We start from the raw sequence: 24,632 nt of genomic DNA, 5'->3' as shown, positions 1-24,632 counted from the left end.
TGAGAGACAAAAATCAGAAATCTCAGTTTGAGTGTATTCAAGAGCATTATCAGAACGGAAAATTTTTATGGATGTGTTAAACTGAGGTTTTATTTCCTGATAAATTTTTTGAATACAATAAGAAATTGAGTCTGGTCCTTTAACAAATTAACCCAAATTGAACGGGAATAATCATCCACAAAACTAACAAAATAAGAAAATCCTAACCTATTATGAACTCGACAGGAACCCCAAATGTTGGAGTGAACTAAAGAGAGCAATGGAGAACTTCTAGGTGTAGTACGTGTAGGAAAAGAGGCACAGTGATGTTTGCCTAGTTCACAAGCTTCACATTCAAGATGTGAGGTAGACTTGCAGCTAGGAACCATTAACTGGAGTTTAGGTAAAAACGGGTGACCAAAACGTAGATGCCATTGCATGGTAGATGGTGTGGTAGTAGATGTGGCAGCAGTAGAAGGTTCTGTGCCATCTAGGTAATACAGCCCATCGCGTTCAAGCCCTCCACCAATCGTCTTTCTTGTCTGAAGGTCCTGAAAAACACTATGAGAAGGATAGAAGGTTACAAAATAGTTAAGGGACTTGGTAAGTTGGCTAACAGATAAGAGACTAAGAGGTAAACAAGAGCAAGTGAGGATGCTCTGACATGACCCCTACCCCTCCCCCCCCCCCCCTCGGCCACCTCATTCCCCCCCTCTGGTAGCCCACGTCAGCTCCACCATCACCGTTGCTCCCTCCCCCTTCTCTTCATCTCCACCCACCACAGCCACCCCTCCATCTACCCCCTCTGCCTCCTCACCAATCCCTCTCATCTTGCTCAGGCAGGTCCAAAGCAGTGGTCCTCCCTCTTCAACCACCCACCCCCCTCTTCCGATCCCTCTCTCCAATTTGTACCTCCTTCTCTTGATAATGGAGTCCCTTTTGCCCTCTGCCCCAACTCCATTTTGCTCCCAGAAATTCCCAAATGGGAATCCTGCCTGGTAGGACATTTTCTTGGTGCTAGGCCCTCCTTCAACATCATCAAGGCATCCCTCTCCAAGCAATGGAAGGCTGCTGGTTTGTTGGATATAATTCTGCTCGATAATGGTGTCTTCATTTTCAAATTTTTTTCCGACGTAGCTAAGGCTCGGGCTCTCGATGGTGCTCCATGGATGGTTGGCTTCAAGCCTATCTTTCTCCGACAATGGAGACCCCATCTCCTCCTCCACAAGGTCGACCTCAGCTCCATTCCCTTGTGGATTACTCTGCCTGGTCTCTCACTCCACTACTGGAGCCAAGATTGCCTGGGCCGAATAGGTTCTGTTCTGGGAATCCCTCTTCGTGCTGATCCTCGTACCCTAAAAATGGATTGTTTATCTTATGCTAGGATTTGCATCGATATTTCGGCAGAAGCTCCTCCCTCTTCCATCACCATCAAGGAAGAAGATGGGTTCTTCTTCGAGCAACCAGTAAAATATGAGTGGATTCCCCCACACTGTTCCCACTGCAAACTGTTCGGTCACCACACTAAAGATTGTGCAGCCTCACTGCCCCTGGCCAACGCAGCTCTTGGTTCCTCTCAGGTCCCTAAAAAGACAAATGACCTAAGCTCTGCCACCTGTGCAACTGATCCAGGGCTCAGCCCTACTGAATCTTCTTAGGCAACAACGACTACAGCTACCTCCTCTGCAACTGCCCCTTGCTTCACCTCTGCTACGGCTCCCATCTCTTCCTCAAACCTCTCTGGCTTCCCCAGATCCCATAGTCGAGGAAGAGAGCCTGTTCGCCGTCTCCGCCCCAATCGTCATCATCGTTAGCGTCTCCTACGATAACCCATCTCCAATCGCGCCTCCAGCACTCCTCCAGTCACGGTGGAGCTCTTTGTCCCAATTATCGAAGACTGCCCTCAGCCTTCCACCCTGACGGACGTACCTTCTCCATCGGCTACTGCAACCCCTGTCGCCAACTGCGTTGTGCTCGCTGCTGCTTCTGAAAGGGCTCAGCCAATCACTACTCTCTCGTTGACGGATGCTCGAGAAGACCTGGGCAGACCTGCTTTGTCTCCCTCGCATCCAGGTTTGCCTGATAGCAACTTCAGCTCGCAGGCCTCCCCTATAGCTGCCACGGACGCTGCCTCGCCTCGCAATCCAACCATTTGCCATTTCAGTGAAAGTCTTCCTTCTTCTACGGAAAGGTCAGAGCCCCCCCCCCTTTTTCCACTTTATAATACCCCCACCCCCTTTTCTTAAGGCTTTTCCTGTTTTACCCCCCACCCCCCTCTACCTTTGCATAACCCTATTTTACCCCCATCCCCCCTTTAACTCACAAATCCTTGTTTTACCCCCCTCCCTCTTCTGGTTCGCAAATCCGTGTTTTACCCCCCCTTTTGCCCAACCCTATCACCTGTCCTTTTCAATCCCCTCTCCTCCCCTCCTCTGGCCCACACGCTAGAACCAGGCCCATCATTTCGGCCCAGCCTTCTTCTCTTAGCCCTCACCTGCCTTCTTCCTTCTCCAGGCCCACCTCCCTGGCCCATTCTCAAACTTTAAACCCCCAACCTCACCCTCTTAACACCCCTCTTGGCCCTACCCATACCCAAATCCTTAACCAGGTCCAATCTTTCTTTTCTTACAACCTTCCTATCATCAGCCCTCCGGCCCATCTCTATCATAAGCATTTCCCCAACCCTCCTACCCTCACCCTGTCCCGATCCATTTCTTCCTCCTCTCTTGCGGACTCTCCTTTGGTTACCCCCAGATCCCCTTCCCCTCCTCCCTGCAGGCTTCCTCTAGCCCCTCTCCCCTCTTTAATCCTCCCCCCTTGTCGCCCGTATGTTCGCGATCCGGCTATCATCTATCGCTGTCGGCGGTATAGAAGTTCCCCGCCAATCAGGACCCTGCCTCTCCCCCTCTAGTTGCTATGTCTTCTGGCTTATTTTGGAATGTTAGGGGTCTCAATTCTCTGGCCAAACACCAGGACATCAGATCCCTCATTAAATCTACCCATTCTTCCTTCTCTGCCCTTCTCGAAACCCAAGTTCTTTAGGAGAATGCTTCCCGCGTTGCTGTCTCCATTGCTCCTTCCTGGTCCCTGCTTTCGAACTACAACCATTCCCCCAATGGTCGTATCTGGTTCCTTTGGGACCCTTCCAAAATCCACATCAACCTCTCCCATTCCTCTTCCCAACTCCTCCATCTCCATTTCTCCATTCCCAACTCCTCCACCTCCTTCCTTTCGGTGGTCTATGCTTGTAACCAGGCTACTGATTGCTTGCCGCTGTGGTCTGACCTTTCTCTCCTTAAGGCTGGTTTGGATTCCACCCCTTGAGGTATTGGGGGCGATTTCAATGTGGTTCGGTCCCAATCTGAGAAATTGGGCGGGCGACCCATTGACCCTATTTCAGTTAATGCTTTTAATGATTGCATTGAGGACCTTGGTATTAATGACCTCAGATGGTCCGGCTCCCCCCTTACTTGGCATAACCGCCATGTGGGGTTTGATCGTATAGCTTGTAAGCTAGACCGTTTCCTCTCTAATGAGGCCTGGCTTACCTCTTTCCCCCAATCCTCTGCCAACTTTCTTCTCTCGGGCATCTCGGATCATAGCCGTTGTCACATTCTTATTCAGCCCTATACCTCCTTCGGTCCCAAGCCTTTCAAATTCTTTGATATGTGGACCTCTCATCCTAATTACCAAGCCATCGTTCTGAAAGCTTGGCGCATCCCTAGCTAGGAAACTCCGCCACACCAAGTCTGCCCTCAAAAGCTGGAACACGTCCACCTTTGGGAATATCACCTCCCAACTTTCCTCCTGCCGGTCCAACCTTTCTGTTGCCCAAACTGGTCTCCAGTCGGACCCCCTCAACCCCTCTCTTGCCCTCGAGGAGAAGAAGCTCTCTGAAGAGCTCGCTACTCTCTCCTCTCTTGAGGAAAGCTTCCTTCGCCAGAAGTCCCGCATTAAGTGGCTGGACCTTGGTGATTCCAATTCAGCCTACTTCCTTCGATCCTTGAAAGCCAAGCTGAATTCTAATTCCATCACTGTTCTGCTCTCTCCCGATGGGACCCTTCTTTCCTCTATCCCAGCTATCAAAGAGGCAGCTAGTTCTTTCTTTTCTAACCTGTTTAATCCCCCTCCCCTCTGGCCTTATTGACAAGTTTATCCCTCCTCATCTTTCTAACTCCCTCCTGGCTATCCCCTCTGATGAGGAAATCTCCAAAGCCATCCTTTCCCTCAAATCCAATAAAGCTCTTGGTCCTGATGGCTTCAGCATGGGCTTTTACCTCAGTCGTTGGGATGTTATCAAGGGAGATCGTTTCAAAGCTATCCGTAGCTTCTTCTTCAAGCCCAGCCAGCTCGCCCAGGTCAATCAGACTTTTATCTGCCTCATCACTAAAAAAGATGGAGCCACCTCTTTATCTGATTTTAGACCTATCTCCCTCTGCAACCTCACCTATAAGTTCGTTGCAAAGATTCTTGCTAGTAGGATTAAGGCTGTCATTCCCTCCCTCGTCAGTCCTAATCAATCAGCCTTCTTCTCAGGCAGAAGCATTGCTGACAATATCATTATTTGCTCTGAGATTGTTAGAGGTTTTGATCGCAAATCCCATAGCCCGGCCGCCCTCATGAAAATTGACCTTCATAAGGCTTTTGACTCCATTCGCTGGGACTTCATCTGTGATGTGCTTGCCCAAATGGGCTTCCCTCCTGCCTTTGTCTGCTGGATCTATGCCTGCATCTCCTCCCCTTCTTACTTTGTTCTTGTCAACGACTCTCCTGCTGGCTTCTTCCACTCCAAAGTGGGCATCCGGCAAGGCTGCCCCTTATACCCCTTCCTTTTCTCCCTGGCTCTGGAAGTCCTCTCTAGAAGCCTTCATTCCAAAACCGATCTTCATCTCATCTCCCCTATCGCCAAGTGTAAGCAGATAAATCTCACCCATCTGGCCTTTGCAGATGATCTAATGATCTTCTCTAAGGCCAACCCTTCCTCTATCTCTGCCATCATGGACTCTCTCCACCTTTTCGAATCCCTTTCTGGCCTCCGCATCAATCTCCTCAAATCCAAAATCTTCCTCACTGGCATCCCTGACCCGACCAAAGACGCTCTTCTGCGCCTGACAGGGTTCTCCATTGGCTCCCTCGCTGTTATCTATTTCGGTCTTCCCCTCATTCTTGCCAGACTGTCCAGTCATCACTGTGCTCCCATGCTTGACAATATTCGTAAGAGACTCCAGCTCTGGAAAGGCAAACTCCTTTCCTATGCGGGCAGATTGGAATGTGTCAAGTCTGTCCTCCAAGCCTCTTACATCTATTGGACTGGCATCTTCGGTATCCCCAAAGCCATCATCAAGGCTATGGAGCATCTCTTCTGTGCTTTTCTTTGGAAAGGGTCCGATTCCTCCAAATTCCTTTATCCCTCTAGCTGGAAGTCTATTTGCCTCCCCAAATCTGAAGGAGGTCTGGGAATCCGCCGCATCTGTGACTCCAACACAGCGGGTATCCTCAATCTGCTCTGGAAAATCTCTTCCTGCCAGGATTCCATTTGGGTCAATTGGGTCTACTCCCATCTTCTCAAATCTGACTCCATTTGGACTGTGAAGACCCCCTCGGATTGCTTTTGGATCTGGCGCAAAATCTTCCTGCTCAGGCCTCTTGCCCTCCGTGGCACCTCTGCCTACATTGCTGATGGATCTTCCATTTCTCTCTGGCTTGATCTTTGGCATCCTCTTGGAGTTCTTTATAACCATCTTGGCCCTAGGGCGATCTATTCTTCAGGTCTCCCTAAAGATTCCCCCCTCTCCAACATCATCGTTTCTGGGTCTTGGGTTCCCCCCCTTCCCTTAACCCCCACACCATTTCTCTGTTCTGGCAATCCCTCTCCCCCCTCCCCCCCCTTCCCCTCCCTTGCCGATAGGATCATCTGGCTCCCCTCCCCCAAGGGATCCTTCTCTACCTCTTCTGCCTGGAACCTTGTCCATGAGCCCAGCCCCACTGTCCCCTGACACAAACTAACCTGGTTCAAGGGCCACATCCCTCGCCATAGCTTTATTTCCTGGAGATTCCTTAGACTTTGTCTCCCTACCCAAGCCTTCCTCATGCACCGTAACATCCCTGTTTCCCCTTCTTGCGCCCTTTGTTGGAATGGTCACGAGGACATAGCCCACCTGTTTTTTGCCTGCCCCTTCTCCTCCACCATCTGGAAAAAAGCCCTCTCCCTCATCTGGCACCGAAGTAGAAGATCCTTGGACTTTGATCGAGAATGGCGCTGGTTGGGCAAAGCTTTCTCAGGTACCTCAGTCTGTGACTCTATAGGTAAGCTGGTCTTCTGTGCTACTATCTACCACATCTGGATGGAGCGGAACCTTAGGAGATGGACTTCCAACTGCCGATCCTTTGATCAAATTTGGAAGGCCATCTCCTTTGATGTCTCTTCCAAAATCAACTGCGGTCGCATCCGTCATATTTTGGATTCCCCAAGGAACATGCATATTGTTGTCTCCTGGGGTCTTGATTTGTCTATTATGAGGCCTCCCTCCTCTGCGTAGGCTGCCCCACCCTTTTTTCTTTTTCTCTCCTTTTGTATATTCCCCCCCCTGGGGTATGCCGGTATGGTAATATATTTATTCATCCAAAAAAAAAGAGACTAAGAGGTAATTTCGGAACATGAAGAACATGAGAGAAGGTAAAGGAAGATGTTGGAGAAACAGTTCCATGATCAGCTACCTGAGTAGAGGACCCATTAGCAAGGATAACATTGGAAGAGGTGTGAACCTTATTTAACAGAGTTATATATGCTAACGTTTTGGTAGAAGTGGAGGCAAATGCAACTTCAAGTTGTTGTAGGTGTTTGACTAGCTAGTTGTAGTCATCATGAAATACAGAGGATGAAGTACTCGAACTCTGATATACATCACCAGTAGGTTTCTCAGCAATAGTGTCAGTCATGGCAGCATTGGCTGGTTCATTTGCCCACTCAGGTTTTCCATGCTTGGCCCAACAAGGTATCCATAGTATGATTTGGTTTGCCACAATACGAACGCTGGCGGGGAGACTTGTCAATGAGTTGAAAACCTGTACCTTGTCTACCAGTGCCACGGCCACGGCCTCTGGATTGGCCACGACCATGTCCTCGCCCTCGATTGGCAACAAAGGCTGAGTTGTCCTTGGAAGAATTATCAGGTTTGAATGGAGTAGCTAGACGATTAATACATGAGAAAATTTCATTGAGAGAAGGAACCTTCTCCCCTGTGAGCAACTGACTCTTCACAGGTTGGTAGTCATGATGTAGTCCAGCTAGAAATTTTGCAACATGGAACTCAACTTCTTGTGGTTTCAACTAATCAAGATTGGTAGTTAGGGGTTGATGTATCTGAAGTTCTTCAACTATGCCCTTGTAACTGGAAAAATATTCATTCAAGGTTTTATCTCCCTGTTGGAAAGTAAAATGTTTCTATAGAGATCATACATGCGGGAGATATTCCTTTCTTGAGAAAAGCTTTCACACAGGTCATTCTAGACATCCTTAGCAAGTGAGTGAAACATCATATTGGATGCAATAGCAGGTTCAACACTATTCCATAACCAGATCTTGATAATAGAATTTTCACACATCCATTCATCATAAGCAGTAATTGTAGTAGGATCCTTTGGATCACGATCAAGAGGATCATCGGTAATGTATTTGAGTTTACCTTTGGCATGAATGTAGGTTTGCACTGCCTGGACCCATAAGAGATAATTTGAAACTCCGAAGAGTTTAATAGTAGTAATCTGAACTTGGACATTGTCTGAAGGTGGTTTAGGATCAGCCATGGTGAAGGCTGTGATTATTCACAAGTAGCAGCAGTAGTAATAGATCTAGGGTTTAAAAGATCCCAAATTCAGGAGGATCGAAACCACTAGAACCAACAGCAACAATAGTAATAACTAGATCTGGTACAGAACCAGATTAGGGCTTTGAATAACCCAACAGAACAGCTGGTATTGAGATCCCAACTCTCAACAAGGATCGAGTCTTCAAGGATCAGCAGCAGCATCAGTAATATGAATTGATTCTTAAATAGAACCAGTTTAGGGTTTAAAAACAACCCAAAAACAGTAGCAGCAGGGGGTTAAATTAAGTTTGATAACCCAACTCCAATAGAAGAAGGAATTAGGGTTTACCAACCTCAAATATTAGCAGAGAAGATGGACCGAGGGTTGCTGATGAAGCAGAGATCAACCGCAAGGTCCTGCAGTAGGTAGGAGATCGATTGGAGAAGAGAAAACTTGATGCAGATGATCTTCAAGAGGTACCACAGGTAGTAGAGCCAGAAAAGTTGAGATAATCCACTAAATATGCAGTCTTCACTGGTGATCCACTTATATGAATCAAAAGCAAGGCTGTAATGATTTCTAATCGAATTTTGGTAAGTATTAAACCCTAGATGTAGTTTTCAAACCAGAATCTGATTCCATCAACCAACTATCGGTTGAGCTCTGATACCATGTAATGGAATAACCACAAGAAAACCAAGGCCGAGAGGGTGGAGAAGAGAGAAGCAGACTGAAGTTGGGATAGATCGAACTAACTAGTCCCCTCTCACAACCCTTTATTTATATGTAAATCCAAGTTACAACTTAAGACTTCTAATCCTACTAGGAATCACAAGAAATAAACTAGGAAACAGACTAGGACTAGGACTGACCATCACTTAATTATAACCACAATGTGAGGCACTTAGGAACTAGGTATCTCAATTAGAATAAGGAATATTCTAATTGAGATACACTAACCCTAGGAGCTCGATATACTTTAACAAGTGGGAAAAATGGGACTGGTGAAAAAGAAACAAGGGAGAGGGAAAGGTGGTAGCCGATGAGAGAAGAATTAGAGAAGAGAAAGAGGGGGCTTGGCTTCACACCACCTTGGATTCACTCCAAGGTTTGCAGGGAATCATTCATGCTGCAGAGATGGGAGAAAATCTCACAAGTTCCAACATCTTTCAATGTCTTCCATCCGAAAATACAGTCTTCTAAAACCCATAATAATAATAAAAAAAGAAATAACTCCCTAATAACTATTTTTCCAGCAATAACTACTTCTCCAGCAGTAACTTCCTAATAACTTCCCCATTTAGCATTACAACATTAGAATGTAACAGCTTTGACACCAAATAAAATAAAATACAACAAAATAAAAACAAACTACACATAAGCAAATGGAAATATGCATCCACACAAGTTAATAAGGAGGGACATCCAGCCACAATGAAGTGATTTGTGGCTGTGTATGTCTACGTTTCCTCTAATATGTCCTAAATCCCTGAGTGATGTCCTCATCAGAGAGGGGTGCTAAAGAAAACCCATATGGAATCCATAGTTCCCCACTATTTTTTTTTTTAACCCGGATATTCTCTGGGACCCGGGCATAGTTCCCCACTGTGATTTTGTTGTTGCTGTTACTTTTTTGTTTAATCAGCTATGTATATATATGGTCTAAAATTCATCATTTGTACTTTCATTTTGTTCTTTTTTTAAAAAATAGTTTTTGCAAATTACAAAAGAGAACTGATTCGTGTTATGCCTAATAGTTCTTAGGAAGATAAACGACTCCATATAACACTCTAGTATGTGTGCTAGTAGTTTTAGAATAGAACTTTTTCATCAGAAGAATAAGTCTTGAAAAATTTATACATATTGGGCAACTTTTCCTATAGTTTTCCCCACGATTCTGGAGTGGGGATTGTAGAACTTGAAACCTAAAATGATGCAGGATATGAATGGAAATCGCAAACAATCATACAAATGCAAGGATTTACGTGGTTCGGCAAGATTGCCTATGTCCACGGTAAGGATGTCAACAGATATTCGAAAATCTGTATTCGATCCGTGTTCATATTCGTTTAGGAGAATTTGAATCCGTCCGAAAACTAATTGGATACGAATATGATAATCCCCCTATCCGACCGATTATTATCCGATTTGTTTAGCAATCCGACAGTAATAAAATGTCTGAAATATATCTTTGTGTCCGTCTATCCGATTAAGTTACCTTATTGGATTTTGTTTTCTTATTTTTTTTTTATAATTTTATAAGTTAAGATAGTGTGATTCTTTTTCTAGATTTTCTATTGGTTTATATTTATTATTTTATGCACTGTGATACATGGAATCACATATCTATTAAAATAAATACAAGATAAAATCAGAAGTAAAGAACGTAAGAAAATCAAAGACTAAGAAGAATAGAAGAAAGGGTAGTTGCTGAACTATCAAGTCTCAACCCTAACCCCTCATCAACAAAATGGTAAGGATGTCAACGGATAGTCGAAAATTCATATTTGATCCGCGTTCATATCCATTTAGGAGTATCTGTATTCAAAAAATACTATCCGGAAACTATCTGATTTCGTCCGAAAACTGATAGGATGTTATCCGAATCCGTCCCAATATAATCGATACGAATATGATAATGCCACTATTCGACCGAATTCGATTTGTTTACATCCTTAGCTGCTTGTCCTCACGCCGCTCTCAGATTACAGAGAATGAACCATCGCTACAAATTTATGGCGAAACCTACGTAGGCACACATTACTGAAATACCTATGTGACCCTAAAAGGCAAGCGGTGGAATACCCTTCGTGCCTTACGGCCTCTTAACGGCTCTTCGGAATCAGCCCATAAATGCAAGCAACGAAATACAAGACATCGTACCCCCAACAGGGATTCTTCCCACACCCTCTCACATAATGAGCTGTGCGGCTCATACTGACAACCTCTCTCATCAGAAAAAATGTGGTCTCCTACTGAATGAATCTGCTCCTACCCTCTCATTGATGCAATTTCCCACTCTTGCGTCGTGAGAAATCTCTGCCTAATGCAATTTAACTGAAAAGAATAGGAGTATGAAGATACATCACAGCAATAATGTGGTAGTCAATGACCCATTTTTTGTAATTTCTCATTTTAAAGCAGAAAAATAAAAGAGCTAACCAACAGGGCACCAATCTGTTGGAGTGCCACGTTCATCCGAGACACCAGCGCGTTCTATTAGGAGGGAAAAATTCCTAGATCCCAGGTCCATCATTGCGCTTATGATTTTGTTAGAAGCCTTTATCTAACTCATTGAATAGAGAATGATGATCATCTTTAATGTTTTCCTTTAGTTATCATTTGAAAAAAAAAAAAAAAGAGTGGTGCAAAACTGTACAAGATCTACTGGAATCCAGTGTTCCTCCTAGAGATGCCAGGACCTAAATTGGAGAAAAATATCTTTTGGATTCCTGAACCTTCATCGTTCTGATAATATGAGACCATCTCAAAAAACCCTAAAACATGCCGAAGAAATGGAGTAGCAACCTTTTACCTTCAATCTGTCCATGTTTTGAGTTGAAGCATTTTGATGCCATATTGAAGAGCTTTAACTTCAAATGCTATTTAATCACCCACCTCCATTTACCTGATTTTGGTGAAAATGATGAAAGCAGATGCATCTCCAAGAACTCATCAAAGGACCTGGTATTTCATCACAGAGATTTGACAAAGTATTAATGCCATTACCTGGTCCTGGCAGTTTTGGGTGAGTGCAGAGGAATTGTTGCAAAACAGCCAAATTCTATCCATAGAGAATCCCCCATGTATATCCTGGTAGACAACCAATTGTGCTACTCAAGTGGCAAGCCTACTGTGTCAGATGGAATTGTACTAACCGACTTTCTACTTCCAAGATTCACTGATGTGCTATTGTCATACTCCCTTGGTAGTTCTCCTTCAAATCAAAAAGAGAATTTCTAATAATGCAAATTTTCAGTTATATCTTTGGAGAAAAAAAAGAGAGCCCAGAAAATGGTTTTCCTTGCCAACATGAGCAGTTGGTGATAGATTCTCCAGTTACCTTGCATATTAGGTTGCATGTGGGAGGAATCCCCTTTTTTTTTTTTTTTTTCCTTTGTGAAGAAAGAAGTAAACATGTGAATAGGATCTCAATGGCAAAGATACTGAAGGAAAGACTGAAGAAAGCAGAATCATTTGAAAATTAATGACTAAGCTCCCGTATTTTCTTCTGTATGAATACTTATTGATGCACTTACCTGAAACATAGGTCCAATGAGATACCAAGTGAGTGCAAAAGCAGCTGTGTCCATAGGTTTCCCTTGGGAGTACAGACATTGTAATTTGACCTTTAGCGGTATTTCACCTTCTCATAAAATCATCCGTAACTTGACCTTATTCCTTCTTCCAATCAATACTCAATTGAAAGAGAATTGAACAAAGGACTTTGTTAGATTGGTATTCTGACCAATAGAATGCAATCTATGTTTGGTATAGGCAATTGAATGTCACAAATCCTTGGCGTTCCTTGGTAATCTCCTCAACTATGTTGGCTTGCAAGGTAATATCTATTTTCCTTGATTTTTCCCTACTCTAAACCTTATTCTTCTTAGATCCACATTCCAGATTCTAATTGATGAGGTTGACTAGGCTCTCAAAAAGAATTCTTTTGGTGCCACTCTATTTATTTTGACTACTTCAACCGGAGCCTTGAGGTTGTGAATTGGAGGATTAATGACGATGGACGATCAGAGTCCTAGTTGTAGGATACATTTTGCCATGGAACTGGTTTTCTGGATAATATCTGTTACATTATCAGAAGTTGGAAACCAGCAGAGGAGAGAAAGAAACAGATGAAGAAGAAGAGAAGGAAAGCTGCAAGCAGAGCTCACAGCCGATAGCACCCTCCCCTCACCAATCTTATTTATAGCAAAAGCAGAAGAATACAAAGTTTCCTAATCAGAATAGGAAAGTAAAAGATACTAAAATAGATCCTAGCTTGACTCCTGGAGATATCATGAAAATAGAAAGACAGAGAAATAGAAAGACTAGTCCACGATAGAGGGACTCCCTCTATCGTGGTTACATAAGTGGACCCATATATTTTAATACTCCCCCTCAAGCTGGAGCATACAAATCACCCATGCCCAGCTTGGAACAACCCTTCCGAAACATCGGACCAAACAAGGGTTTGGTAAACAAGTCACCAAGCTAATCTGTGGAGGAGACAAACGGAGAATCGAAGGAGGATTAAAACAGTGTAGAAGACCAAAGGGAATCAACAATATTGATATCCAGCAATCGGCAGTAGGGAATAGCAGAATAAGGGACTCGAACCCAGATGTCTTGGGTAATTTTGATTACCAGAAGATGTGCAGGGTAGAATGCCTTAAAATTTGGATCAAAGGTACTGTAGGTGTAGTAGAATAGATCCCCAAAAACTCACTCCGATCAGCAGGCTTGATCAGTCTCAATTGCAGAAGGTACCAAACAAACAAAAAACCCAAAAAACAGAGCATCCACCAGGTATATGGAGGAAATTAATAGAAGAAAATCAATCCAGTGGAATTATCCCAAATCTGGATCGAGTGTAGTATTAGTAGCAGGCAATATCCTCTGAAAAATTCATCCACATCAGATGGTGGACGAGGGAGTAGTGCAGATTTCTTGTTCTTGAAGAAAAACCAATAACAGAGAAGTTGCAAGCACCATAGCAGTAAAAAATCAATCTCTTGATCAATATATCCCCATGGATTGATAATAGCAGATAGCAGTAAAAGAGAAGAACCCTAGTTTACTTCATATCATCAACTACTAGGGTATAAATTATGCAGCACAGACTGCTGCCGCCAGAGATGACAAACCCTTGAAGAAGAACACCAATAAACCAGAATCGTGGGATGAAGAAGCTACTGGTTTCAAAGCTCTGATACCATGTTACATTATCAGAAGTTAGAAACCAGCACAGAAGAGAAGGAAAGCTGCAAGCAGAGCTCACAGCCGATAGCACCCTCCTCCTCTCAAACTTATTTATAGCAAAAGCAGCAGAACACAAAGTTTTCTTATCAGAATAGGAAAGTAAAAGATACTAACATAGTTCCTAGCTAGACTCCTAGAGATATCATGAAAATCGAAAGACTAGTCCACGATAGAGGGACTCCCTCTATTGTGGTTACATAAGTGGACCCATATATTTTAACAATCTCTTAGCCTTAATGTCTCAAATTTCATGTATGCCAGTGCTATTCTAGTCTTTACTAGACCTTCTTTCAAACACTATCGTCTCCTTGAAAACATTTGAGGATCTCTTATAAGTTCTCAATATTTTGGTCACTTGGGCCTGAGAAATGATATCATCATGTGAACTTGAAGTCAAAACAAGATGCTGATCCTGAGCATTGGATGAAAAGTTCATTTCCCAATTGTTCATACCTTCAAGGAAATTTTAAACATAAAATTATGGAACCCATTTACATTCATGGGTTCAACTGCTAGCCATAGGAATAGAAATCGAGGTAACTTCATTACTCATGTGTTATTTATCCCAAGAAAGTAAATGCTACAAATTGGTAAATCTTATTCTGTTCCTTGTATTGCCTGACAGAACAGCGTATCTCCATTTTATGACGTAAGTTAGTATCGTGGGAATCTCTGTGAGTGTTATATATTTTTAATTTGAAAGTCATTTGCTCTGGGATTTCATTGGATATCTATGATCAGCCATTTTCCAAAAGTGGTAATGTATGTCAGGGAATTAAAAAAGATCCTTATTTGTCACATGAAAATATAGTTGTGAAGTGAGTGCCATGTTTCAGATTTCTTCTTGAGTTCTGGGCAATTTGTGTTCTTTATTTTCTATTATCTTTTCTAGGTGAACACTTTGCTTGAACCTGTATTCTCTGCACTTGTTTCTTTTACACCACGCCCCTCCAAAAAAAAAAATCTGCATGAGTGTGTGTTGAATGTATAGCAAGAATATTTTGAATCTGAAAACTCTCCCATTAATTCTGCGCAGGCTATTATGGAAGTATATAACATGTATAGGGCTCAGCTTTCAGCAAAGAATACTATAGTGCTGTATGACGCATTGCATGCAGTGGCATTCCATGCTCACAAAAGAAATGGTGATAGTAATCTGCGCTCAAAGTTGCAGGAGCTTGGCTCCACAACCCAGATGCAGGACCCTCCATTGCTGCGCCTTGAGAATGAATCCTACCAAATTTGCCTCACATTGTTGCAGAATCTGATATTGGACAAGCCCCCTAGCTATGAGGAGGTAGAAGTGGAAGCCTACCTTATCAATCTCTGCAGGGAGATCCTTCAGTTTTACATTGATACAGTCCATTCTGGGAGCTCATCCAAAGTGTGTGCTGATGGTCAGCCAAGGGCTCACTCGTTGATCCCTCTTGGTTCTGGCAAACGAAGGGAGTTGGCAGCACGTGCACCACTCATTGTGGCAACCCTCCAGGCTATATGTGAGTTGGAGGAATCCTTGTTTGAGAAGAACTTGGCTCAGTTTTTTCCTTTACTGTCGAGTCTGATTAGTTGTGAACATGGATCAAAAGAAGTACAGGTGGCACTGAGTGATATGCTCGGCTCTTCAGTGGGTCCGATTTTGCTTCAATCTTGTTGAGTGGGCAAGATCTGACTTGAGAATTTGGGAGGTGTATGATATTTTTCTCCTTTCATATTTTTTAGTTGTCTTTGTAGTCCAGTTTTCATTTTGTTCTCTTGTTATATGTTATTACCATTGAGGAAGCATGGGTTAGTAGTGTATTTTAGCCATGTTTTTGTATGGGGGAAGGCTTCTGAACCTTTTTGTAATATAGAGAGAACACAGCTCCTTTATTCAAAGTTCATAGATTTTTCTCCAGAGGATATTTTCATGTTTTATGCAACTGGTGTTCTGAGGCCAATAAGTTTAGGATACAAGCGCATGCAAAACACTCCTTGTTTGAGCATAAAAGATAGAGATTGTCTCCAGTTTAGTACTCAAGAACTTGAGTTGGCACTTTTATCTCAATGCTTACAGTTGGATCGTGTATGGATGGATCATCAAGTACTTTCAGTACAGAGATGTTAAATGTCATGAATCTAGATTTAACTACAATCCTTGTGTCAGCAATGTTGTCTAGCCCACTATCTCTCATCACCCTTCATTTCCTGAATATGACCTTCAAGTATGCACATGATTATAAAGAATTGGAGCTGCACTCAAGAAGTGTCAATATTGTGGACCATCAAAAGCGAACACTAATATGGAATGAACATGAATCTTATCTGGTTGATGCCACAGATGGATTGTCTATGGCTTCCAGTGAGACACAACCTTATAGGGACTTTAGTTGTGTGTGTTTGGGTTTGGGTTTGGGTTTGGGTTTGGGTTTAGGGTGCTAGGTATTCACATTTTTGTGAGAAATATCAAATTCTTCTGGAGCTGTATGATCTCCTTCTGGGATTGGATTGACATCTTCATGTGTGCTGCAAACACATAATTGTACCTTGTCAGCTTCTTTGTCCCTATCTCTTAGAATTCGAACAGCGGTCCACCAACCCCAAGCCGAATCCTGAATACAGACGAGGTTTGCTTCAATATCGTTGAGTGGCAAGATAGGATTCATTGAGGTGCATGATTTTTTTTCCCCGTGTTTTTTCTGAAGTTTTGATTTTATTCTCTCTCCATATTTTGTAACCATTGAGGAACATAGACTGCTTATTGTTTAATTTGGTCAAGGGCTTCTAAACCCTTCTGTGATATTGAGAGACCTGCTACTCTATTCAGACTTCAATAGATTTTTCCATTGGAAGTTTTTATATCGTCTCTAGTTTATTTAGCATGTAAGAAGTTATAAAATGACACTTTCATCTCAATGTTTATATGCAAGTGGCTCATGTACACATGAAGATTTAATGCTACCTTTGATCAAGTTATCATAAATGTTGACGCCTATGAATTGTTCACCCTACAAATCTCCAGTTTACTTACCATTCATGGATTTCTAAACTTGAAGATGATTCAAGTTTACATATAGGCAGGAAAATGATGGAAGCAGTCCATCCATCTAAGCGGATGCAACAATGTAACAGTTTTGCATTCTTTTCTAGCTTGTGCAAACAATTGAAGCCAATTGATTGTCTATGGCTTCTCCTGAGTCAGATAGTCATATAATGCTTTTCTTATATTCACACTACAGAGCTATCAAAATCTCCCACAGCTGTATTATCTTCTTCTGAGATTGGATCACAAACCTCCTGTCCAGCACGCACTTGTGCCTTGTTTGCTTCTTTTCCCCAATCAATCCTCAGAATGAAAATTAACAACAAAAACAAGCACACAGTCACACCAGCCAAGAACCCAAACAACAATCCACCAAGACCAAGCCGAATCTTGAACGCCAACACAATACCCAACGGCAAGGCCAGCAGGTAAAACCCACCGAGGTTCGCATACATACCTAGCCATGGCCTTGCTGTCCCACGAACTATCCCTCCACACACTGTTAATGGGAAGTTTACAACTTCCAGGACAGCCATTAATAACATCATCTTCTTGACACCTTTCAGAATGCCTTCATCATGACTAAACAAAGACCCCCAGACACCTCTGGCTGCTACCATTACAGAAGCACCAATGCAACCTGATACAATGCTCGTTGCTAAAGATACATATGAAGATAAGTAAGCAGGGCTTGCTCTGTTAGCACCTAACTCATTTGATACGCGAATGGATGCACATGTGGCTAATGAGAGCATGATAGAGAAGAGGAGGTAATCAAAGTTGAGCACCACTGCTAGCACTGCCACAGCTTGTTTTGCATCTGGTAAGCGCCCTGTTAGCAGGACTAATATCTCATAACACCACCACTCAAGGCAGGTAGTGAGGCAACAAGGACCACAGAGCCTTAGTAACTGAATCCACTCTCCCAAACTTTGATCCCACCAACCCCCTTCCCCCCACCTTTCCCCTTTTCTCCTTTCTACTATCAACACATAAAATCCAAGCAGAATTACAACAATAAGATCACTCAACCAGACAGCCATAGAAACTCCCTGGAGACCCTTTGCTCTTAAAAGTAAGATGTTCATAGGGAGGTGAAGAACTAGTGCAATAGCTGAGCTGAACATTATAGGGACTGTGCTGCTTTGGGAGCTTAAATAAGCCTTGAGAGGACAAAGGAATGAAATGACCAGCAAGTCAGGGAGAAGACACACAAGATATTTTTGTGCAACAATTGAAATATCTGGTTGTTGGCCAAAGTAGATGAGGATCTTGTCAACGTTAACCCATAAGAAAGCAACAGGGATTGTTGTTAGTAGTAGGAGAAAGGTTGCCATGATTAGTGTCTTATGGAGAAGCTTATAGTTTTTAGCTCCATAAGCCTGACCACAGATAGGCTCCATGGCACCACAGAGCCCATTCAAAACAGAGAATCCAGTGACATTGGCAAAGGTGAAACCAAGTGCTCCTCCTGCTAGTTGAAGGTCCCCAAGACGACCAAGAAATGCGGTAGTGATCGCTAATTTTGCGAACCAGGTTAAATTCATGGCCATCAAAGGGACTACAATCCTCCCCTGTGTTCTTAGCTCTAATGAAACCAATTGCTTGATGTTGGCAGGCCATTTTGGAGTGAAGGTTGATGTTGGAGTTGAAGATACCTGAGGAGTTGGGTCTTCTGGTAGTTTTGAGGTTACAGACATGTTTAATGGGAAAGATGAGAAGGTGTTTGATGGGTTTCTTCTTAATATATTTCTCTTGTGAAAAAAGATGAGATTCTAAAGGAATGGGTGCATTAGTTTCGTGAAAGGTGTTGGTTAGCAGGCAAGAAGGAGATGGCTTTTGGTAACGGCTTTTGAATCACAATAAAGTTGGTGGGATGTTATGTTAGTGCGTGATGAGAATGCAGATACCAACGAGAATTCTAAAGGGGAAGGGAAATTGGGTTTTCATTTCAAGGGTGGGGACAAATAATGGGCTTGGCTTTCATGGCCACTCAAGGCTAAAGGACCCTCAACACTTGCAATGAACTCTCAAGTATTCCAAACTGAGCAAATGATCCATTTTCCTTTCATGGATTTTTCATATTAGTTGAGGGTGATGCATAAGTTCCCTTGGTTGTATCTCAAAAAGAAACACAGAAAAGGAAATGATAGAGAAAAGTACTTGGCCTCTGTCAGTGTTGGCTAAGACACATGTCAGCAAGACTGCATATGTGAAGAGTAACTACTCTCCACTATAACTCTACATACACCACATGTTCAAAATTTGAATGCCCACTAATGCTAGACTCACATTTGTTTGAGTGATCCACCCGAAAAAGAGCTCGGATCATCTGCGTGTACGTACAGGTTGCAAACACATCGTCAGCTGCTTGTCTCATTTGTTACTATTTAAAAGGTGAAAAGTATTTTCAAAAGCGAAAGAGATACGTGTCAACACAATTTGGTTCTCCTCCAGCTGTGGAGGGAGCTAGAGGATCCAGTCCAACAAAATAAGGGGTGTTTAGATCATTTCACAGGGGTTGCATAGGTGAGCCCCTGTGAAATAACGTACATGTAGGCTACACACACACAATCAAGTGTCTGTCTCATTTGTTGCTATTCAAAGGTGAAAAGAGGCATTTACGAAAGAGAAAGAGACAGGGGTAGGCACCTAACGGTGCATGCAATGCTTGTTTGAGTGATCCACCTGAAAAAGAGCACAGCCTGCCACATTTGCTGCTATTTAAAAGGTGAAAAGAAGCATTTACCAAAGCAAAAGAGATGGGTGTTTGCACCTAACAGTGAATACATGCTTGTTTGAGTGGCCCACCCTGAAAAGAGCTCGGATCACTTGGAATAATTATCCCTTTCAATTTGTGAGTACTTCCAATTCCTCTAATAGGGGGGTGTGGATCCTACTGTGGACAATGTTTTCGGGCAGGAGATAGAGTAGTCATTTCTGTCCTTATGTGAAGAATTGGAGGAATTGAAAAAGACAGCAAATTGGAGGGCATAACGATTTGATCACTTGGGAGTTGCATGTAGGTACATGCTGCACACCACACCTGTCGTATTTGTTACTATTTAAAGGATGAAAATAGGCATTTACCAAAGCAAAAGAGAAGGTGTTGGCACCTAACGGTGCATGTATATACTTGTTAGAGTGTCCCACCCGGAAAAGAGCTTGGATCAGTTGCATGTGCGTATAGGCTGCGTACACACACGATCAAGCGTCTATCTTATTTGTTGCTATTTAAAGGGTGAAAATAGGCATTTACGAAAGCAAAAAAGAAAAGTGTGGGTGTTGACTAATGAGCTTGGTTGTATGGAGCCCCAGATGGGAATTGATCTCGTTAGTGGATCTAACGGCTTCAATTAACTTGTTTTAAAATGTAAAATGTTATTCTACCAAAAAAAAAAACAAAAATGTAAAATGTTATTATGTATGAGCTAATTAACAATTGAGCCCATAATGAGAGAAACATCAATTGTTTTGTCTAACATGATTAGTCCTCGTTCCCAGTCTAGATATTGTTAATGTTAATTAATTACTAACCCTAGCCATTGTATAGAGAAGGGAGCAAATAACATCAACAGAGGAAGAGACAGTATAGCTACATGTAATGCCATTATTTGTATCTTTATTATTGAAAATTTTTGTTAGGGTTTAGGGTTTAAGTATAAGGTTGCTTAAAACATTATACCTTGAGTATCGAGTTTAGAATACCCAGGTTGCTGCCTCCAACTAGTATTTATAGGGAAACTAGGATTTAGGTCAGATGGGCTAATTACTAGATTACTCCTCACAGTCTGAACTTTAATAAAAATAAGATTATATTAGAACATATCAAGGGATATTACATCATTACCCTTACAATTTTCTTCCCTCAAGGCTATGATGATCCATCCAAGAGTTGGATCTTTTACTTTTGAGTGCGCTTCTCTCATTCTCCCTACATAACTCATCAAAATTTTACTTTCTTAGTTTTCAACTTATACACAACATGAAAGAAAGAGAATGTTTAGTGTCTTCAAGAATTACTTGTTTTCTGATAAGTGTGTATCCCTTGAGGATATCTCATGATCATCATGGGTTTAGGCTGTTGCAGGCAAAACATCTAAGAAAAGCAAGGAGAGAGATAATCTTCCACCAATGTCTATATCAATTGTCCATAAATAATGATAAAGTAGAGTTGAGGTGACATACATGAGTCTCTATAATTTTAATGTGGGGTAGTAGTAACACTAAGTTTTTTCCAAACTGAAACAAGATATCCTTAGTACTAACCAATAAAAATAATGTAGAAGATCAAGAATAGAGATACCTCATTGGATCTAGTTCCAATGATTTGTTTACTAGGTGAGCACTTTGCATTCCACTTGCTCCCCATTCTCAAAGCAACCCTATCTCTCTCAAAGTTCTAGCTAGTGACTCCTCCCTATTTTAGATTGTGGCCTTATCTTTATAAAATTAAATTGAGAGAGAGGGATCTTTTTCTCTTCATCTAGGGAATTAAAGTAGGATAGAGCCATGGGAAATTAGAATAGTCTCTTGGAAGAATTTGGGTTGAGCTTTTCTTCTACTTTGTATATACTTTTTTATCCTTCATGGAGAGGGTAAGAAAGCATTAAATAAATGAGTGAGATACTTTGCACTAATGTAGATTCCCTACCTTTGAGTGGGCCATTAAGGTATAATTATAAGGGAAAATTAAGGGAAAATTAATAAATATATATATAATTCCATAAGTGATTAGCACTTGGTGTTTGTGGATGTAAATGCAAGCACCACATTCTTTTAGATTTGGGGAAGAGTCATGGAGTTTATAAAGATAATATGGAATCCTTTTACAAGATTATACTTTTTTAAGATTAGGAAACTCTTAAATGAAGAATAAAGAATATATGTGTGATTTGCATCATATCTAGTTGTAATAAGAGGATAATTAAGAATTTGAGAATCCATCCTCAGCTTCTGTATTATACCATAATCTTTGCGTACTAATGATTCTGCCTCGCATTTAAGGCATAAATCCTTCCTCTTCTTTCTATCGATCTCCACTTTTTTTTTGAAAAATATAAATAATATATTAATTATAATCTTTGATCTGCCATTGTCCTATTTGTCTACTTGTGACTCATCTTGATCGTTCAGACTTCAACCCCGTATACTTTCCTGTCAGATTGAGGGTGTTAAATGGTGCGGTTTAACGTGTTTGAGGGTAGAAATTGAAACCGAACTATTTATTAGACAGTTTCATTTTTTATTCAATAGGTGCACCTGATGAGGCATAAAACACCCCACCAATCAGAAGCGGCCACATGGCCGAGTCGAGGTCATACCAAGAACCGAACCGAGCTAAGCGGAAGACCAGGCTGACCCGATCTGGCTAAACCCTACTGCTTGGCCGAGCTCGTCAGACACTTCCCAGTCAACTAGACGTTGAGCTGAACTTGTACGGGTCCGACGAGGCCAACCTAGCAGGCCAAGCTCTTCTGCCGATCTCTGGCCGCACGGCACGACAGATCAGTACTCACCCAAAAATCCCCATCACGACTGAGTTGCACGCCTGCCGACCCCATGGTCCGGGCCTACGTAGGTCGGCCTCGATGGGAGCACCACAGCGCGGCAAAGCCCACACAACTAATGATGACCCTCAGGTCATACGGGCTGAGGCCGACCTCTATGGCCGAGCTCTCCACGAAGGCTACCATAGCGCCCCACCGGAGATCACAGCACCACGTAAACACCACCCGGGAATCACGGGATAAGAATCGAGTCACGATCTCATCGCGATACCGAATCACACTCCCAACTCGTGGTCAACCAGGTCAACGGAGACTATGAGGCGAAAGACAAAAGGATGATAGCTTACCTGAGCCGCGCACGAGATCTGATCTCCAAACTCGAGCACTTTGAGATGACCCGAATACCAAGAAAAGAGAATATCGTGGCTGACTCGCTGTCAAAGTTGGCCGAGGCCGACCTCCAATATCTGAGCCGATCAGTGTACATAGAGATATTGGAGAAGCCATCCTTACAAGAAGAAAGCGTAAAGCACATTGAAGAGGACGGGCCGACTTGGTTGGACCCCTTGTCAACTACTTGGAGAATGACCAGCTCCCGGAGAGCCGAGATGAAGCAAGAAAGGTCAAGATCCGAGCTGCCAAGTACACCATGGTCGATGGAGTGCTCTACAAAAGAGCAATCTCAGCACCTCTTCTCCGATGCCTTGTACCGAAGGGAGCCGAGTACGCCTTAGTCGAGGTACATGAGGGAATATGCGGGAGTCACATGGGTGGCCAAGCTCTTGCATACAAAATACTTCGGCAAGGATTCTAGTGGCCAAGAATGCAAGAAGATGCCATGAGATATGTGAAGACGTGCGAGAAGTGCCAGTTGTTTGCACCAATTCTGAGCCAACCAAAGACAAAGCTAACCTCAATGCTGAGCCCAATCCCTTTCGCTGTGTGGGGAATGGATATTCTCGGAGACTTCACACCGGCATCGGGAAACAGGAAATACGTGGTGGTGGCGATCGATTACTTCACTCAGTGGGTCTAGGTCGAGCCCCTGGCAACCATCACCGAGAAGAACATGGAGAAGTTTTTCCGAGATAAGGTCATCTACCGGTTCGGACTACCGAAAGTGGTCATCATAGATAATGACACGCAATTCAATAACCCGGCCTTCCGAGAGTTCTGCGAGCACTTCTCAGTAGCTTATCCACAAGGGGACCTCGTCCTCAGAAAGCTCAGTGCATCCCAGCCAAGGCAGCAAGAAAAGTTAACACCAAATTGGGAAGGCCCGTACATAGTCTCCAAGAAAATTTGCCCAGGGACGTATCGCTTGCAGACTCCAGGGGGCAAGAAGGTACCGAGCCCTTGGAACTCAGAAAATTTGAAGAAATTTTTTCAGTAATTTTCTTAAGTATCCTGCTCGGCAAGGTTTATGACGAGCATATTTGTATTCGGCTTCAGCCCCGATGTTTGATTCAATAAAACAAAGTCTTTCTCCATCACTTAACGTATTTGCAAGCTCCAAAATCAAAGTCGTAAGATCGGTCCTCATAGACCTGGCCGACCTCGAAGACCGACCCTCATAGGTCGGTAACCAAGTGGTAAGACCGGTCCTCATAGACCTGGTCGATCTCTAAGATCGACCCTCATAGGTCGCCAACCAAGTCATAAGACCGGTCCTCATAGACTTGGCCGATCGCAAAGATCGACCCTCATAGGTCGATAACCAAGTCATAAGACCGATCCTCATAGACCTGGCCGACCTCAAAGACCGACCCTCATAGGTAGGCAACCAAGTCATAAGACCAGCCCACAAAGATTGGCCGACGTCTAAACCAACAAGAGCAAACTCTCCCCTTAGCCGAGCTGAACAAAGTCTGAAACTAAGCTAAGGCATTACGCTCAGCCAGGGAGGCTGCTCGGCCACGCAGCTGCTTATGTGGTAGCCGGTCTAATCTGACCGCTGGGAACAACAAATTGATTAACCAAGGCGAAAGTTATCCTGACCTCGGATGTGGCATGGCCGAACCGATGACCCAGTAAAGCATGGATAAAAAACAGCCAAGTCCTTAAGCTCGGCTAACGGAACGGGTCGTCAGCTCGGCCACAACATCAAATGGAAGAACATATATAAGGAAAAGAAGGCTAAGATTGCCGAACCAAAACACTTAGACAAATTCTGAGAAAAAGAGATTTTCATTCAGTATAAGCCGACTGCTCGGCATGGTTACAAGGTGGGTAGTTCTGCCCAAAAAAATAAATAAATAAAAAAAAAAAAACAACAACAATAATTACATCTCAATCTCCTCGGCAGTGGACTTGGAGGCGACGTCGGCGACATCCAC

The 24,632-nt window shown here is 43.0% G+C and overlaps 2 protein-coding genes across 2 annotated transcripts in view; one reads left to right on the top strand and one right to left on the bottom strand.

The window, feature by feature from the left end:
• LOC122666302 (brefeldin A-inhibited guanine nucleotide-exchange protein 2-like) overlaps positions 1-15,681 on the top strand; it is a 46,149-nt gene extending 30,468 nt beyond the window's left edge. The window contains exon 11 of the mRNA XM_043862531.1: positions 14,804-15,681. Coding sequence (XP_043718466.1) covers positions 14,804-15,421 — 618 coding nt within the window. The 3' untranslated portion in view covers positions 15,422-15,681. The remainder of the gene's footprint in view (positions 1-14,803) is intronic.
• A 1,195-nt stretch (positions 15,682-16,876) lies between these two features.
• LOC122659432 (protein DETOXIFICATION 56-like) lies at positions 16,877-18,818 on the bottom strand. Its single transcript, XM_043854545.1, has one exon. The coding sequence runs from the start codon at positions 18,484-18,486 to the stop codon at positions 16,972-16,974; it is 1,515 nt and encodes a 504-aa protein (XP_043710480.1). The 5' UTR covers positions 18,487-18,818; the 3' UTR covers positions 16,877-16,971.
• Positions 18,819-24,632: the final 5,814 nt, after the last annotated feature.

This window comes from Telopea speciosissima, chromosome 1, assembly GCF_018873765.1.
Source record: "Telopea speciosissima isolate NSW1024214 ecotype Mountain lineage chromosome 1, Tspe_v1, whole genome shotgun sequence".
NCBI lineage: Eukaryota > Viridiplantae > Streptophyta > Magnoliopsida > Proteales > Proteaceae > Telopea > Telopea speciosissima.
Note: the sequence above shows the minus strand (reverse complement) of the source record. Positions and strands in the feature narration are given on the sequence as shown.

What these genes read in the sequence shown, in the direction of transcription:
- LOC122659432 (XM_043854545.1), bottom strand. Translation starts at nt 18,486, where the DNA reads ATGTCTGTAACCTCAAAACTACCAGAAGACCCAACTCCTCAGGTATCT.